The 18,930-nt window shown below is 36.9% G+C and overlaps 1 protein-coding gene across 4 annotated transcripts in view; it reads right to left on the bottom strand.

Annotated features, from left to right (window-relative positions):
* Positions 1 to 6,212: 6,212 nt before the first annotated feature.
* The window catches only part of LOC135225731 (syntaxin-7-like), a 96,198-nt gene continuing 83,480 nt past the window's right edge, over positions 6,213 to 18,930 (bottom strand). For 3 of the 4 annotated variants that reach the window (XM_064265112.1, XM_064265114.1, XM_064265113.1), the window contains exons 8-9: positions 13,870 to 13,969; positions 6,213 to 6,386 (exon numbers count right to left, since the gene is read on the bottom strand). In XM_064265112.1, the coding sequence (XP_064121182.1) occupies positions 13,874 to 13,969 (96 nt within the window). In that variant the 3' untranslated portion in view covers positions 6,213 to 6,386; positions 13,870 to 13,873. The remainder of the gene's footprint in view (positions 6,387 to 13,869; positions 13,970 to 18,930) is intronic. The other variant, XM_064265115.1, reaches the window with a different exon arrangement.

Raw genomic sequence — 18,930 nt, 5'->3', positions numbered from 1 at the left:
CTTCATTTCAGTCAGTGGTGTACATGTTCTTGACTCACTCTTTTTATCTACAATTCCCTCAAGGGGGATACCACTTATGAAGTGCTTTATAGAACAAACTTTAGACAAGACTAAAGGCTCTTTGCAGTCACTTTAGCCACCCCTGCAGAGCTTTCTATCTTTTACTTTTATCAGTTCCTTTTGGTCTCTTAGCTGTCCAGTGTTTTAAACTTTACTTGAGTCACAATTTTTACCTATCATTTCAGAATAAACCATTTACGTACATGAATTTTAATATCCTAGAAGTGTGACTCGGTGGTTTCATTAATATTTTATTATAATAATAATAATAATAATAATAATAATAATAATAATAATAATAATAATAATAATAATAATAATAATAATAATAATAATAATAATAATAATAATAATAATAATAATAATAATAATTCTTTACTAAATTCAACCCCACTATTTCATCCTTAACATCCCAAACAACTATTCTGACATTAAAATTTTCCTGTTATACAACTGAAACATAACCTCCATTATTTAGAAGTCCCACAGCTCAATTTAAGTTGATACAGTCACTACTGGCAAAGCTTACAATGCACATTAATGATCATCAATATTAACCGATTCAAACTGACGTCCTTTCGTGACATAAATCAAACAGGAAGCAATTTACCACTGAATACTGTCCGAACATTAAAACTCAAAGCTTTAACACTAAAATGATCACAACATAACATAAGAGCATTTGCATTTGAGAACTACGATAGGGGATATTACACACTGATACATTTGTTGACATTAATATAAATATTGCAGACTGTATGACAGATGTGAAATAGTTTCCAAGATCATTAGGAACAAATATTATACATGAAGGAAAGCCAAATACAAGTTGGAACAAAATTTCTCCTTAAATTAACTACAAAAACTAAGTATCAATACTTGAAATTAGACTTAAACCTAGCGCGTAATGGAGTATATTTTTCGTTATATGAGAAGGTAATGAAGTTTTAATCAGTCTGCAAATTCTTCTTGCCATAGATAAGATATGTCTTAAATAAATAAATGGACAGGATTTTTCATGTTCCTATCAGTCTTGAAAATGTAATTTTGTATAATTTCCACCCAAAATATCTACATCTCAGGTAGACTTTTCAAGAATACTCAACATTAAAGTATGTAAATAAACCAGAAACTTATTAATAACATTATATTTTGATGAGGAGTGAGTTACAACAGTGTTACAGGATAGTTCTGATGAACTTCATGTAATGTCCATTATTATTTGCTTGATATTGAAAAATATATTCTACCAAGTTAATGAGATTAAAACTGGCTTACATTACGGTTCAGTCATGTCAAATAGATACTAAATACATATCACAATAAATTTCTCTCTATTCTCCTATGATGTCCCAGCAGGAGAGCTAAACCAATGCACAGGAATAGGGCAACACACCTACTCAGTTTGTCTTTATAAGCCTACATATCACTCAAAACATTCATCAATAATTTGCTTTGCCTTCACTCATTACAAAAATAACATTTTCATCATAATATTACGAGTAGTACTTACTATATAACGGCTCTCAAAACATTAATACCTTTGAAAGTCGATGCCTCCAGTGCAAGTAAACTGACTTCTTCCTAAGCCCTACTAAATAATACATGAAATAATATGGGATTTCTATTAAAAAACCTAAGAGAAGATCACAACTAGAGGTCTACACAATTACTCAATACTATAAGCTTATCCCACATAAATATAGTCAGTAAATCTCTATTAATCTCCAATATGAAAGTCAACCAACACCCTTGATTGCCAGTTACAGTGCTTTCTAATTTTCTTTTTATCCTTTCCTAGTAGGCTTGCCCCATCTAGCTGTCTAACTTCTTTAACTTTGCTCTACTCTATACTTTCACCTTAGGGAGTGGCATAACATAATATTAAGTGATATTCAGTTAGCCATAACATTCTACACTCTAATTAATTTGTTTTACCATGACATTAAGTATTTCCTTTATACAATAAAAATGATCAAAGATGCTATTTACCTTCATTTTCAGCTGTGAATATGCAGTTAATTTCATTTAAAAGTGAGGTTCATTTTAGGATAGTAAGCTATGAACTTTGGGTGGAATTATATATACATGGCACATTTTCATATAACTACCAACTGTGCATATAAAATTGAAAATAAGAACAGTTAAAACTTATGAATACATACAAATATTCTTGTAGGTAAGGAGATAGAAGAACTAAGTATGAAAAACTGTAAGATACTGTTTGTTTCTATGTAAAGAGCAAATATTTAATACAATGTAGTTGTTATGATTTAAAAAGTCTTGTGTCAGATGCCTATTTAGTTTAATTATCACTTGTCAAAATTTGACAGATGATTCACAATACAGTAACACATTTTCTTTGACCAGCCAACTGAATACAATACAGGTATATGCTGACCTTACATTTGAGTATGTACGCAAAAGTCCAAAGGTAAAATATGAAAATCATTAATATATACTGTATAAAGTTTGCTATTCAGACTACAGCATTGAGAGAACTTGAAGGGAGGCATTGTGGTACTGTACTACTATAAGCAAATAAGGAAATTATGAACTGTCTAAAATACTATGACAGTTTATTGTATTCTTTAATGGGCTGATAAACACACATACAGGCAACCATCAATAAACAATTAGGTTAAGTTCCTCAAAAATTTATTGTTAGGAAATTAGACGGATAACCCCATTACAACATAGGTTTAAAAGGGATTACTTTCTTAAACAGCGCAGCAAAAAATTCTCACTATAGAGGTATTCCTACCACCCAACACAGACTTAGAGAAATAATTAATCACAGAATTACACTTAAAAGGAAACAAAAGTTTCTACATTAAAAAATTGAACAGTATCAGAAAGAATAGTTGCACAATCACTATGGTCCTCAAAGAACTCTAACTCCAGAGAGCTTAGTACATACCATTGGCAATAAGTAACATTACTTCCATGTAAACATACTAACAAAAATCATGAGCGCAAAATGAAATTACATAATGAAAAATAAATGCAAACAAACTGAAGTGAAGACAACAGACAACCTTAAAAACAAAAGGGAATTACTTAATGCACTTTCACACACGCACAAACACAGAGCAGAAATAAGCAACTGTACTTATATGTCAATACGTATCATAAAAAAAAAAAAATTGAAAAGAAAACCAAGAAGTGAAAGAGAAGTGAAAAGGAACTGAAACAAAAGGAATATCTAATAATTATCAAGAAAAACTATTGCGCATGTACTTTGCAGAGAGAGAGAGAGAGAGAGAGAGAGAGAAAGTCTCTTGTCAATTATTCCTCAATTTGAAAATGAAAACCAAGGCAAGAATGGGTATTTATACATTTTTAAGAGCGAGAGCTCTTGAAGCATATGAAACAGACAATTCCTCTAATTCTGACTTGCCTTTCTTGTTGGGTTTCCATGGTTTTCTTCTGACAATTTAGCAATGTAAAATATTTTTTTATATTCCTTTTACAGGTACATTCATTATGCATCAAATACGTAAGCAGAATAAGTAAATTTCCTATTAGGTACATGAAAATTTTACTCCTCATGAAATATCATATATCTCTCTCTCTCTCTCTCTTTGTACAAAAGTATGTATGAATAGAATAGAAAGAGAGAGACCGACTTACATGCTCATGAGATCTGACAATTTTAGGCACACATATCCACTGGAAGTTTTCTAAGAGGGACAAATGTCAAGAAGGTAGTGATAATAAAAATGCAGTAATAGCAGCAGTAAAACTAATGAAGAAAAAAATAATAGTATGTCATTTATCAAGTATTGGCCACTCATGATCATATTTCACTCAGAAGTTAGGACCCACTGGAGACTTCCCTTATTAAATGATTGTATGCTTTACAATGCAGGAATAGTGTTTTACAGCATACTGTATACAGAAAGATTTTTAGCCTGCCAACCCAAATACAATACGTATTATACAGTAAAAAAAAAAATTTAAAAAACTGAGACTAGGTAAGCAGTCACAGGACGACCAGATATTGCCTTTGGGTACAGAAAATTTAATATTGTAGCACCGTTTTATTGTTTATTGGTTGGCTGTATAGTGATGAATACTTGTGCATTAATTGAAATCACTGTAACTGAAAACTAATGAACTTATGGCAAAAAACATGCATGGGGTACTGCTACCTATGGCCTATTGATTTTATTTACTCTTGCCAAAAGCCAATTTTTTTAATGAATGAATAAAAATGTATGGAATTTGAGCCAAAAAGCCCAGCACTGGGAGGGCCATTTAGGACTGCTAATTTTTTTTTGGTACACTTGATCAATTATGACTCTAAAATACAGTCCATTTCATTGATCAATCATGACAGGCTCACTCTTATATGTACTGCATCAATTCATGTGCTATAGCTCTCAAAGTTTTGCTGATATATGACAAGACTTTTAGAAAGACAGCAATTTTTAAATCTTCATGCTGACATACATGGGTGGACGGAAGCATGCATACACAGGCTAACAAGCACATGCTGCATAATTGAAAAATCAAAACTTCTGGCTCTATGTATTCAATGTCAACAAGTAAACACTCAATGCTACTTAATGACAAGAAAGGATTTTATTGCAGCATTATGCATCTACTGAGAACTATCTATAAAGTGCTATATTTTTGCAAAATGTCATGGAATTAGCAGCACATACATGTACCAAAAAATTATGTAATGCAAAAGTATGCGTAGGTGATGGATAATTTGAATGATAAGTTCAGCAATCAATTCTATGACATGGCTTAACATAAAATTTACATTATAATGACCATAGTTGTAATACATACAGTCTTCACTTCCTAAGAAAAAATAAAGCCATAGAATAATCTATATGAAAACTAAAACATTGTTTTGGTGTATACAAACTCATAAAAGAATTGATGCACCTGATATATTTCAGTAATGCTATGAAACACCAAAATACAAGATACAGTACCTTATAGGAGGAACTGAAATTAGGACAATATCTTATGAGTTGTTTTCTCCCACAATGATGCAATTATGTTTCTCAATAAATTCAAGTATTTAATAACACTTTATGAAGCACTTTACACAGGAAATAATTAAAGATGAGCAGTGTAATGTTCCCTTTATTTGGCCGATAATGACACTTATGTAAGCAAGATATTAACAGACTTGTAAGCGTACGATGTTAATCACTGTTTTCATTAATATTCAAGTATTAATCAGTTTTCATTGATATAAAAAATCATTTGAAAACCAATACAAAATCTGAAGGTTCTGACCCACTCACAACTAATCAAACAAAAATTCTAGATAATATAAGTATATTCTACATAAATTCTGAGGTACATCACTTCTACACTAAGTAACAAACCTTGTAGTAATTTACAGTACTACAAACTGAAGATAATAAGGAATGATTATTATCAGTAATTTGCTGTAGTTACCAAAATAATATAGAATTAACCTTCACAGGGTCAGTTGATTTTATTCACTCAAGATCTACAACTTACATGAAGAGAGAGAGAGAGAGAGAGAGAGAGAGAGAGAGAGAGAGAGAGAGAGAGAGAGAGAGAGAGAGACCAGGTACACTACATCAAGGATCAGGAGATACCATCCAGACAAATCTTGAATCTGGTAATTTTATCCAAAAATCCTAATAGTGTTTGCTAAAATAGCAATTGCACGCTAATGTACATTCAACAATTCATCACAACATCAAACAATGACACAAAGTTCAGACCAAGGACAGCAATGTAAATTGTATCACTGTACAATACATACAACAAATGGAAAATATATAAAAAATTCCATCAATGAAAGTAGTTTTGCCTTATTAAGTAAAATTATTAACATATATACAATTTACCCCTTTTGTTATCTTTCAGTCTCATTAAAGAAAAATAAATTACCTATATGTTAAATGAATGAAAGCCAAGACAATATTCTAAATCAGACACAAATGATAATCTTCAGTCACTCATAAAAATCTCTCACATGAACAACAATTAAGATCTCTTGCATACAAAACTGACCCCATAATGACAACAATTCTTAGAGCTATTTATGGTATCGTTATATATAAAACTAAATGAAACAAAAATATAGTATAGATCAGGAAATAATGACAAACCCATCACAATATTTACAGTTGCACTTCATTTCTGGCAACACAATGTTAAAGAGATGTTCGCAGCCAGGTCCAATGCATAGTCTCAGCGTAAAGTTCTCAAGTAGAGGATCTCCCACAAAACCTTCAGTTGCTGGCCCAGATGATTAATCCAACAATGAGAGCAATCATGAGAAAAGTGAGTGTGAGGAGGATAATTTTTCGCCTTGATTTATCCTGAAAAATGATGACTCAGTAAGCAATAATGACTATAACATTGATGCATAAAAGTTTGTCCCTAAAAACTGATGAATGTGTACCAATTTACCTAGTGGCAAATTGCAAAATTTGAAAAAAAAAATGTTCTATACACAATTCACTGTAATTATACCTTACAGCCTAATGGTGGATTTGGTCAAAAAGTGCCAAAGAGGTGAATAACAAAGGTGAACCCTGGAAACAAAGACTCTTCTTGTGTAAATTATTGAGGTACAATACATATATTTATTATAATAGAGAATGCTGCAGCTTTCAAGAGCTACTGGTCCCTTTGTTAGATGAAATTTAAGTGATGATTACTCATGAGGCTCCCCTTGAAGATCTTTTAATCAGGCATCCGTTTCTTTTACATTTGAAATTACTGTAAATGTTTTACGCTGGAATGACTTACATTACCATGTAAATGTTGCAGGTCAAAAAGGAACTAACCAGCTCAAGAAGAGCCTTTATTAGGCTCAGATGTCTGGATAAACTAATCCTTTATAATATTAATGTCAAAAGTAACAGTATCCATATTGGCTTCTCAAATGACACTCAAAAAGGCTAGTTTCCATTCAGACAATCTGCATTGATTCTATCTACAAAAGTAATTATTCCCAACCATCATTAGTTGAGCAATGGCCCTTCCATGACCCTGCCTTTTATATTACTATTCTTAAAAACTATCTTACCGTTATCAGAGCTCATTCTACAATTCTCATCACAACAAAGGATTGATAAAGCATTATTTCTGTCATTTGTTCTTTAGGCTTTTATATGTTTAGAAAGGTCTCCAATTTCTTGCTCATTCTTCTACAGTTCTCTCCTTTTTTTTGTGGTCGTCTTACTTATGTTACTCCTGGTGGTGTGATATTGGAACATTAAAAAAAAATAATGATTTTCACCCTGGAGTTTTTTATGTAACTCTATTATGAAAAATGTGTATGATGGTTTTGTTTCTGTGTTCCACAAACACTCTTAACCACTCTTTTAAATAAACTCACTAATACTTACTTCTCAATTGTATTGGAAAGAAAATTTTTTTCCCCTAACAGTACACCTTAGTTTGAAATGTTAAGGTATTTTTCTTAAATAAACATTTAGGAGCAGAAGAGTTTTGTCTTCAGTCTTTCATAAATTTTATGGAAAGTTCATAGGCACTGAGTGCATCTGGAAATTCTTCTAGTCTCTGTTCAGTCTGTATCTAGCAACTCTAACAAGTCATCCATGTATCTCTTCCATATGACTGAGGGCAACAAAGATGTTTTTATTTTAACCAAAAGATATACCAGCATTCATTGTCACTATGGGTTCATGCCTTTTTTGTTTCTCTGTCCTTGTCAGTCTCTGTGGGGGATATTTTGACATTTCAATTCATATATTTCATTCATTATTAATGTATATACTTATAAGAGCTTTGTGGACATTTAACCCTAAATATTTTGATTTAGATATGATTTATACAAGAAATTTCTTTGCAAAGTTAGCCTATCCTCCAAAATTTATGAACAATGCAATGACAAATTTTTTAATCAATTTGTATTTTTCATAGCTAACAAACCTGAGGTCTTAACAATAGGATACTTTTCAAGCATCAGCAGATAACCGGTTAAAAACAATCAAAGACTGTAAGAAAGGAATCTGTGAGATCTGGAAACTTCTGCACATACGAGGTGATAGCTGGTCAGAGACCGTGCACTACCTCGTGACACATCTTTAGTCTATTCTTAACCGCCTTGGAGAGTAAGATGCTATCGCTCTGCTCTCCTTCCAAGCCGGTTGATGTGTGCCTGTTCTTCTTTTCTTTTAGAGAGTGCTTTTGCGTGTATTTTTGGATATGGATTCTACCGAGTCTCCACGGCCACGTCAAAGCATGTGCCCGGGCATTCATGGATTTCCCTGCTCAGGGTTTTTAGCTTCTGTTGCAACAGACCCACATACGACATGCAGTAAGTGCCATGCTAATTACTGTAAAATAACTAATTCTTGTCAGGAATGTCGTGCCTGGCCGAAGTCACAGTGGAGAGCGTTTTATAAAGGGAGGGAACATCGTAGAGTTTCAACTCTTCCTTCTTGGGAGGGTTTTTCTTCTCCTTGAATGAATGATTTGGCTTCTCCCTCTCCAGCGATCGCTCTCCCTGTGACTAATGCAAATGTGCCCCTGTCTCCTTCCTTTTCTACCACTGATTCGTCAATGGAAGTATCAGAGTTCCACAGGCAGGATAATGTTATGTGTAATGTAGCCCCCTCTTCCTTGGGTTCTCACTTTATAACCGAGCGGGAGAGGCTACACCATCTAATGCCTTGTTTTCAGATTCAGTCATCCAAGATGGTGGCTGTGTGGGCGTCGCTGGGGCTATGGGGTTCACCTTCCTTGGATGGACTGCTGTCGCATTTCTTAGAGTCACGTACCAACCCCCCAATACCAGCCCCCACCTCCCCCTGGACTCCTCTAAGTTGGATCTCGCGTGCAGCCACCTTGCAGGGCCCCATATTCATCATCGATGCTCCCTGGGTCGCATCTTATCGCTCTGCCACTGAGGCCATCAACCAGCTTTGGTCTTAGAGGTGCTGTGACGTCACGCACAGTGTCCTTTCAGCCTATGACGTCAGATGTGGTGGCCGTTCATCCCCCAGCATTGACATCACTTCTCCCCGTCATGACGTCATCGCCTGCTCTCGCTGAACTGTCCGAGGCATTGGTTCAAGCGGTCTACAAGATACTGGACTCTGTTTTGCGAGAGAGACTTTCTGCTGGGTCTACAAAGAGGAGTCGGAAATGGAGGGTCTCGTCTCCTACTCCAGCTAGTAAGAGATTGCGTAGAGAGAGCAGTTTCTCTCCTTTTCCTATACCTATGCCATCCCCCTTTCCCCGTCGTGTCAGACGTTGGAGGATAAAGGACTCTGTGGTGACATCATCTTCAAGTGAAAGGAGTGCATCGCCTTCTTCCCTGCATGATCGTGTCTCTCCCACACACTTTCGTGTCCATGCTAATGAGAGAAGTGTTTCTCTTCATGTGCCACAAGGTCGTGTTTCATCTTTACACATTCACTTTCATGAGGTTGGCAGTGGAGACAGCAGGAAGAAGGCATCCTCCTCTGCAATACATACCTGTGTATCACCTGTATGTCATGAGAGTTATGTATCTTCATCCTCCCTTCACGGCTGTGTTTCTCCCTCTCACGTACGTTTGTGACAGTGTGAGTGTGGGGAGCATTAAGTGTGAGGCAACATCTTCCATTCGTGAATGTGATTTATCATTGTAAGTACATGTTGGCGAGGGCAGGGGGTAACCCCCCTTGTCTGTTCCTGTACAAGTTCATCGGCGCAAGGATGATAAAGTGCTAATTAAAAGGTCGAAGGTGGCAGATGTGAAGGTTGCTCTGGCATCGTCTAAGGATTCTGCGATCGGCAAGACTGAGGCTGAGGGTCGAAGACGTGAGGCTTCATTGGTCTGTGGACATACTTCTTGTTCTCCTGGAAGAGACCTTAGCCTTAGAAGTCCACCTCCTTCAGTTAGCCCTCGTCAGCGATGTTCCTCATCTTGGAATCGAGCCTGGTTGACTTTTCAAGGTTGTATATTCGAATCATCATGTGATCATGTATGTGCTTCCTCTCGCGACCATGTACGTGTTTCACCGGACTTGCATGTACGTGATCATGTATGGGGTACTTCTCACGGACCAGTACATTGTTCAAGTCAGGATCGTGTACAAGTGTCGCTGCGAGATGAGTTCTGAGAGCCTTGAGTCTCGGTATCTTATGGTTTTAGACCTTACATGCCAACCAATGCCAACCAATGTTGTCAAGAATGTTGTGCTTCCTGGGGAAGCTTCTGTAGCAGTTTTATGGGAGGAGGAGGATACTGCCAAACCGTCTTCTTCATGTCATTGATTACCTGTGTTGGAGTCACGCTCAGTCCATCCTACAATGCATGAACGCTTTGGTGTCGGACTTGAGATGGATCTCTGTGTTCTAGTAGGTCATCTAAGCTTCTTCCCCCTCTTCTTGTGCGGCATAGGAAGCACTATTCCACTAGTACAGTTCAACTGATGCTACGTCACCTCAAGGCCCTGCCTTTTCATCTCAAGTGTTCTTGGCTATGGAGACTACTGCAGCTTTGATCTTCCAGGCGGTCTTCTGGCTGGGCTTGTGGTCCACTGCGATACCCAAGATTGCTTCAGATAGGACTGAGGGAGGTTTAGTGAGTCCTTCCTCTCTCAATAGACTTGCCATCCAGAGCTAAAGCCATTTCTTTTCTGACACATATTAGCTCCAACCTGTGGGCCAATCACCTCCTGGCCAGGAGAAACAGCACTGTCCAAGGTGCCAAATTCGGTGTACTTCGAGTTTTTGTCGTCTCTCAGAAATGGGGATCTGCTGGAGTCTCAGTTCCTGTTTCTGAGGACTGAATTGGAAGATGCTATCGACTGGCAACAGATACGAAAGACAGGTTGGTACATCAAGCAGTATCAAAGTCAGTGGCACATTCAAGATGTCGAGATCCTAGGTCAAATTTCTGTTTCTGCCAGGGGCAAAAGCTATCATAAGACCAAAAATACCATAGGTAATCTCGCTTATTCTGAATATTGTTCCCATTTGGTTTTCATTAGCTACTTCACATCTTAAATTCTGGATACAAATCTTGACTTTATTTAGTTTAATGGGAACTGCTTTATAAATTTATCATAATTCTGTTCATCCCCTGTTCAGATCTTTCAAGACCAAATGATCCACCATGTACATAACAGTAGACATGAAGTCAATGTTAACAGTCTTGACTTTTTTGTTAAGTTCAGTACCCACAGTTTTCTAGAACTTTTGTTCCCGCAATGACGAAATTACTCTTGTATTAGATCACTGGAACTTTAAAGGTTCAAATGAAATACAAGTGCATTTTCATTGAGCAGAATTATATGATTCTCATTTTGCAATCCTAACAGTTTTATCTTATACTTGTTTCGTCGTGCTATTTCTCTAAAATTTTTTATTTTTTACTTCTCATTTTTTTCTGCAAGAGGCTACTTTCCTTATCAAAGCCCCTAGGCTAGCAGCATTCTGTTTCTTCAACTAGGGATTGAGGTTAAATCCAAGGTTCAATGAAAGGTCAAGGGTGTTACCAACTAATTCACATAGGTCGTAAGAGGAACTGGAACAAAAGTTCTGTACTGACACAACCTGAAGTTTTACCTGGGCAGGCTGCTTAACTTGCATAATTGTAAATTTCACTCAATTTCCATCATACTCAGAAGGAATAATTCGAGTGAAATGCTACTGAGTTGCTGGTGGGTTAAAAATCTGAATAAAAATCACTTACATGCATGGCGGGCACTGACCAGGTAAAGCCTTAGGTACACTTTAAGTACAGTACTGTACTGTACAGTAGTGCCTCAGGATATGAAATTAATCTGTTCCGAAGCAGCCTTCGTAACCTGATTTTTTCATTCGTTCCAAGCCCTACAAAAACACCACAGTAAATTTTATAATAAAGTTAAATTGACCAATAAACAATGAAATACAACAATTTGGACCATTCAATACCTAACATAACCTTTATTGTAGTACGTACCTGTAAATAAAGTGTATTTGTGTACATGGTACAAGAAATACTATATGTACGTACATGTAGTAAAATGTGGAACCTTACCTTTCGAGTGAGGCGATCTCCGAAAGTGGCGACAGAGGAGGAGGACAAATGGCAGAAAACATGAACACTTAACTTTACAAAAACACATTAAAAAATGGCAGAAAACATTAACACTAATTTTTATGAAACACATTAACAAATGGCAGAAAACATTAACACTTCTTGATTATCTCCACCTTCGTTCTCCATAGAAAGCATCCTCTTCTCTCTGTGAACTTCAGCAACATTCTTGGGAACCATGGCTAATAACGTAAGTAATTAAGTTCACACACAACACGGTAAAGTAACTTACAGTAAAAAAAAAAATGAAATCACTAACATGAATTTACGTTAACAAACTAAATATATGCAAACGAACGAATTCCAGTGTTTATGATAACGCTGCCACAAAATATGGTCAAGGAATGCCTTTACATAGAGGCGTGATGTGACAGATGCTGACAAATAGGAGAGCAGGATCTTACGGCGGTGACTACCATCAGGAACCAATGGGAGAGCGGGAGGATGGTGGCGAGTCTACTCAGTTGGCGGCGCGAGAGTTTTAAAATTGTTCTTGGTGGTCTGGGAGAATCTCGGACTCTAACCTTTCGCAACCTGAATTATTTTCGTATACCAAAGCAAAAAAATCTTCGTCTTTGCTTTCGTAACTTGGATTTTTCGTAAGTAGGGACTTTCGTATGTCGAGGTTACACTGTACTTTGGTTCCAACTTTTTGTGACTGTAAATCAGCTGGTAGCACCCTTGCTATCATTTGAGAACTATCACTGGTTTGATCCTGAAGGCAGAAATTTATTTCTATAACACAAATGACTGTGTCGCTCATTTCAAATAACAATACATAATAAAAAAACACAATAACAAGATATTTATAGTGGGATATCATTGTGCCTTTTAAGGTGGTTCTGGGTGGCCAGAGATATTCCAAATCAGGTACAATGTCTTATTTTACTTTCCTTGCATTGCTGTGCAATTTTGTTTTAAGGTATTCACTATATTTATTAAGGATTAAGCCCCATTTGCAGGCTTTGTGAGGCTAGTGGAAATATACCTCTTTCCTTCTCAAGTGACCAACACATCAAGGAAGGGAATGTTTTATGTTCAAGAAATAAAACTCTCTCCATTCATAAAGAAGGAGAAGCTGCCGTCTTAAATTTTGACAGAACTGTTTCAGAACACTATGGCTACTTCTAACAAAGTGATCTTGTATTGGTTAAAAAACTGTGGTGACCATGTTTTCATATACAGGTATCTCAAATTCTTCTCTATGAAAGCTGTTTAAGATACCTCTTTTACAAGGCACACTTTACAACTCCAACCCATTTAAATCTATTAACAAACATATTATAAAATACGTACCGGAAAGTAAGCATCATCAATGTTGTTACCTTTCATGTAAAGGCAATTCAATAGATATACCTACCTCTTGTACAATGGCATCCCAGGAGTGATATCAAAAGGAATACTAAGACGTAATAACTAATAAGAAATACAAATACGTATTGAACAATAAGGTGAGGCACAAATATAACTATAATGATAAAATGTTGGGTAGCAAACAGATACCAGTACAAGCAGCAAACAGATATCAGTACAGGCAGTCCCTGCTTACCGGCGGCATGGTGTATTGGTGTTACAACACTTGGCTAAATGCCATTTATTACCATAATGATTGGGATGTTCTGGTTAATGATAATTTTTGGTTACAGTCGCTTGGCCAAGAATGGAACCCCGGCTGTTAACCAGGGACTGCCTGTAATGGTATTTTTACATCACTCAAACAAACATCTTTTAAAAAAAAAATTCTTTTTGCTTACCTAATTAATCCTTAGCACTCCAGATAATCAGCCCAATGACAACGCTCAAGATAATCGTACCAATAATAATGATGCAGAGCTTCTTTCTACGTGCTTTATTCTACAATACAAAAGAAAAGAAATAAAAGAATAAAAGAAAAAAAATGAGCTAAACCAAAATTTCACACTACTGTTTTCTAGCTCAAAGGATATAAATGCTCAAAAGTAACACATTATCATGCCTACAATTATATAAATCTTAAATAAAATAAGCAATATAAGAGAAGAAAAATAATAGTTGCATGGCAATCAATTACATAAACTCATTAATTAAAGAGTACAAAAGCTAGGTATGTACTTTCTAAACCCAGGGCATTTTTGGCTTCACAACAACCTAAATACATCTATAACAAAGCAACTTATTTATAAATGCCAAAGGAAAACTCTTACATTAAGCAGACTATTTAGTACAGTAAAAGTTAATAATATATGATGCAAAACTTACTCTTTAAATATACTGAAGTTCAGAATTTTTAACACAACACACATACCAAATATGTCTTCCTGTTTAAGATTATGGCCTCACCTTCCCTTGCTACACCAAGAATCTTGTGAACTATGACCATGCACTGTTTTTCACAATCACTGGAATACTTATTCATTAGTACGTACTCTAAAATATCCCTACATGCTTGTTTTCAGTATCCCAATTTTGATCATTCTTTGATTCATTTCCTTTCTCTATTCTCTTCCCATAAACATGCATTTAAAGTGCATTTTTCTCAATAGATGGAAGTGTCTCTTGTTTACTTTTATGGTAGGGCTCCAGTAGTCAAAACCCCCAAGTGCTGCTGAAATTCTTATTTTTGTTATTTCATCAGCCTCTACAATCAAGATGAATGACAAAGAAACCAAGAAATAATTATAAAGACCTAATATTTACATTATATATAAATATGACATGGAAAGACAAATACAAGTAACATTGTCCACAATTCACAATGCAAATATGGTGGAAACTAACAAATGAAGAAATATTAAGAAAACCAAAAGCGGGATATAACTATGCAAAACTTTTCCATCCAAAAATGAATTTTTATAATAAAATAAAGTTTTTTATAAACTTACAAAGTAATTACATAGCTAAAATTTTCTACATAAGGCAGTCTAGAAATTCAAACTTTGTGGTAGCGCTAGTATCTGTTTTGGTGTAGGTAACCAGCCCTGCCCACTTTCTGGGTACCAGGAGGAACAAACTAGGCAGAGCTTCATTTCGTGTGCGCCCTCTATGTCCAAGGGAGGAGAAGAGGGAGGGCTGTGATCAAGTAATCACTACATGGTAAGTAAATACAAAATTTCATTTTTATATAAGAAACTTACCAAGTAATTACATAGCTGATTTCACATTGAGGGGAGGTGGGACCTACGGACACACTCTACTCCAAAACATTGAATGCGACAATGATTTTTGTTTCCTTACCTGGCAAGGGAGCAACAGCAGAAAAATACTGCCTTCTGGTTGATGCTTCTCTTAATTTGTAGTGGGCATGGCTGCATAGCCCAGAGTCACCCCTACATAAGTGAAAACTTTGCAACGAGGGAAGAAGTACACCCATGGATAGCAAAGTAAAAATGAACTGCCCTTGGCCTGGGCAGAGGCCAAATAAAAAAAACCACAATGCAGTTACCCACACTGTAAAAACACCACCACCCAACCACTAAAAACTGGTGGGTACTCCAGGTACCATATACCCCTCCTGGCTTCCTATATAAAACCCAACACCAATTACAGGGTGAGGAACAGTAGAGGAGCAGAAGACACCCTAAGCTTCCTTTCCCAACACCATGCCAGCCACAGATAAAGGCCCTAATGCACTGCAACTTTCATACATAATCTCCATGTCCTTGAGATAGTGTGCAGCAAAAACAGACTTGCATGTACAAAAGTTTGACTGGAGGATATCCGACAAGGACATATGATGCCTGAAGGCAAGAGAGGTAACAACAACCAGGACCTCACGAGCCTCCACTTCAAGTCGGTAAGACATCATCTCTATGGCTCCATTCCTCCCAAAAGAGGCTCAGTCTGGGTCCTACTGTAGCATGAAGGACAAAGTTCTCAGTTCCTCGTTGCTTGTTTAAAAGACTCTCTCTTAGATGGTCTCAAGGCCGGGTGCAGATTCGTTCAAGTCCTGGCTTAGAGGTCTTTGTCTCCCTTCATGAAAGGGCTGAGGTTGGAGGGGAGGGGGAGAAGGATCTCACAGGAGCAGCAGGAGAGAACTTAGGTTTCTTGGTGGACTAGGGTAGGAGGTCATTGGTGGCCTTTTTCTGTAAAGCCTACAAGACTTCTTTAATAGTATCCTGAGGAAACAGGTGGGATTTATCCAAGGAGGTGAACAGGAGAGACGACTTCTAGGTCAAGGAAACCTGTTTCGAAGTGTATGTGCATCGAAGCTCTCTTTACTTTAAAATGCATAAAGAAAAGAGGGAGGAAAGTTCAGTGGAACCATCCCTAACAGCCTTGTCGGCACAGGAAACCACTACTAGCCAGTCAGCTGCAAAGTCTGGTTGAACTCGGAAGAGGATAACATGACCTTAGTGGTGGAGAAGGCAGCCGGATGACTCGCACCAACTAGGCTGGAGAAATCCCCTTGGGAGGAGGCAGAAACTCCGAGAGAGGAGGCCTCCCCGATGCCATAGAAACTGTAACTCCTTTTGACTAGCTTACAAAGAGGAAAAGCAAAGGTGTCTTTGCCTAGTTCTCTCCTACAGGCCAAATAGTTGTCCATTTCCCGAAGAACCTTCTCAACATAAGATGAAAGTACCAATTTCAGAAGAGAAGTACAATCTACAAAGGTTTCCTCATAAAAAAAGTAAACGCAGGAGAGGCTAGGTCCGCAGAAACAAAGAAATCTGTTAAATTGTCAAGGAAGTACCTCATCAAAGCAGAGTAAGCTGAAGTAGGAGCAGCATCCTGACCAAAATCCTCCTCCTCAGATGAAACAAGAGAAAATGAAGTATCTTTAGCCTTGGTGATAACTGTAGTCTTATTTAAAAATTTCATAAGTTCACCAAAGGGGGCAAGAAAAGTCTTCTTACACTGAAGAATGTGGTTGAAGAGGAACAGAGGCTGGCACCTGGAGTTCGAAGGCATAAATCCAGTCGTCATTAGCTGGAGCCTGGAATGGGTGAGCAGGAGCCAAACTTTGGGGAGGCAAGGCAGACTGGCTCCTGAGCAAGGCTTCCTGGAGCTTGGGGTCCAAAAGTTGACAATCTGGATAAGAAACAGGTTCCATGCTGTCGCAAAATGAATGAGGTGGACAAGTCAATGAAGTAGAAGGCAGAACAGCAAAACTGCAAGAGGGTTGAAGACTAATACTAGTCTCCTTAGGCCTTTTGGTTGGAAGCGGGGAGCTGTCCACACCAGCAATGCCTCTTGAGTGGGCATAAAGAGACCTGGCTGCAAGATTAGTGTTATTGCTTGGAATGTCGTCTTCTGAATCCAATGACAGATGATGTGCACTTGAAGAGACTCCTTTCCAATGGCGCTCTATTGAAGCCTGGGAACAGGCAACAGGCTTCATGGAGGGCGCGACTACCCATGGGCAAACCCTACCGACCTCCCTTGGACCTCCAGTATGTCTTCTCCCCCCGTTGTGGGGGAGTGAGACAGGGGCCACCTTCTCAACACTAACAATGGGCATGACACTAATTGCAAAGGTGTAAGAGGACTAAAGATAGGAGAAGCAGGGATGTAAGAAGAAACAGCACTAGGTTCTACAATGCTTGTTCCTTGACTAGGCTCTAAATTAATCTTACCTTTGGCTCTAACAGCCACTTTCCTTTTCCTGTCTTACAGCCACTTTCCTTTTTAATGGGAACTAAATACATACCTTCCACTTTTTCTCATCCCAGTCCTGACATTCTAGACAAGTGTTACCCTTATGGCAGTCCTGGCCGCTATACTTGACACACTTAGTGTAAGAATCATAGCAAGAAACTAGTTTTACAACCTGTGTGCAAAACCTTATACTCAAAGAGCTAGAGTCAGACATTTTAAAAAGGTAATATTACAGCTATCCAAAGCTAACAAAATCAAAGCTTTAAAGGCTACAACAAAATCAGAGTATTACTTCACCAAAACCACCAATGGTGGTCATGAGCCAGCAGCAAACAAATTGAAGCTCTCTGCCAAGTTCTTTTTGGCGGTACCCAGAAAGTGGATGGAGCTGGTTACCTACACCAAAGCAGATACCAGCGCTACAATGAAGTTTGAATTTTTAGACTGCCGTAGGTAGAAATGTTTTGCTATGTAATTATTTGGCAAGTTTCTTATGCAAAACTGAAACCAGGTGTTCCAATGGGAATTTAATAATGTTAATAATGAGGGGCACCAACCAGACGCTTGACTTGAAATTCTGGATGGACCAAGGGAGCATCAAATGTAAGAATAAACTCAGGAAAAAGTCAATATAACTCAAGACCAACGCACAGGATTAACTACCAAATTTTAAAGGTGGCAGATATATGAGTCTTCCCAGTTATGACTCACTTCACTAATTTTACATCCACACCAGCTGACTTACTCCCACATTCCCACAACATTAGTGTCATTAGTTGGAACAGCTCGAGAATAGAAGAAGCACCTATATACATTCTAAAATTTGTCACAGCTCAGGAGTAAAATCACAACTACAACTTCATTATAGACAGTGTTTCTAGATATAGAAGATACAATAAAAGTCAATAAGTTGAAGACAAGTGACTGATCACAGTGAATCTGCAGCAAATACTCAAGTGTTTAAACCTTTTGTCTTTATTTTAAGTAACTTTATAAAACAGATGTACATAATTCTATTTAAAATAACCTTTCCATTTCACTCTTAAGTCAGCCCAACTACACTTTCTCTCTCCCTCTTACTGAGATGAGAGAATTTTTATGCTACATGTTTATGTTATTAATATTTTCAAATAATAATAATAAAATAAATAATAATAATAATAATAATAATAATAATAAATCTAATAATAATAAGAATGTAATTACTAATAATAATTAATTAAAAATAATTAATAATAAAA

The sequence above is a fragment of the Macrobrachium nipponense genome, chromosome 13 (assembly GCF_015104395.2).
Source record: "Macrobrachium nipponense isolate FS-2020 chromosome 13, ASM1510439v2, whole genome shotgun sequence".
Taxonomy (NCBI): domain Eukaryota; kingdom Metazoa; phylum Arthropoda; class Malacostraca; order Decapoda; family Palaemonidae; genus Macrobrachium; species Macrobrachium nipponense.
This window is presented reverse-complemented; position numbering and strand designations above follow the sequence as displayed.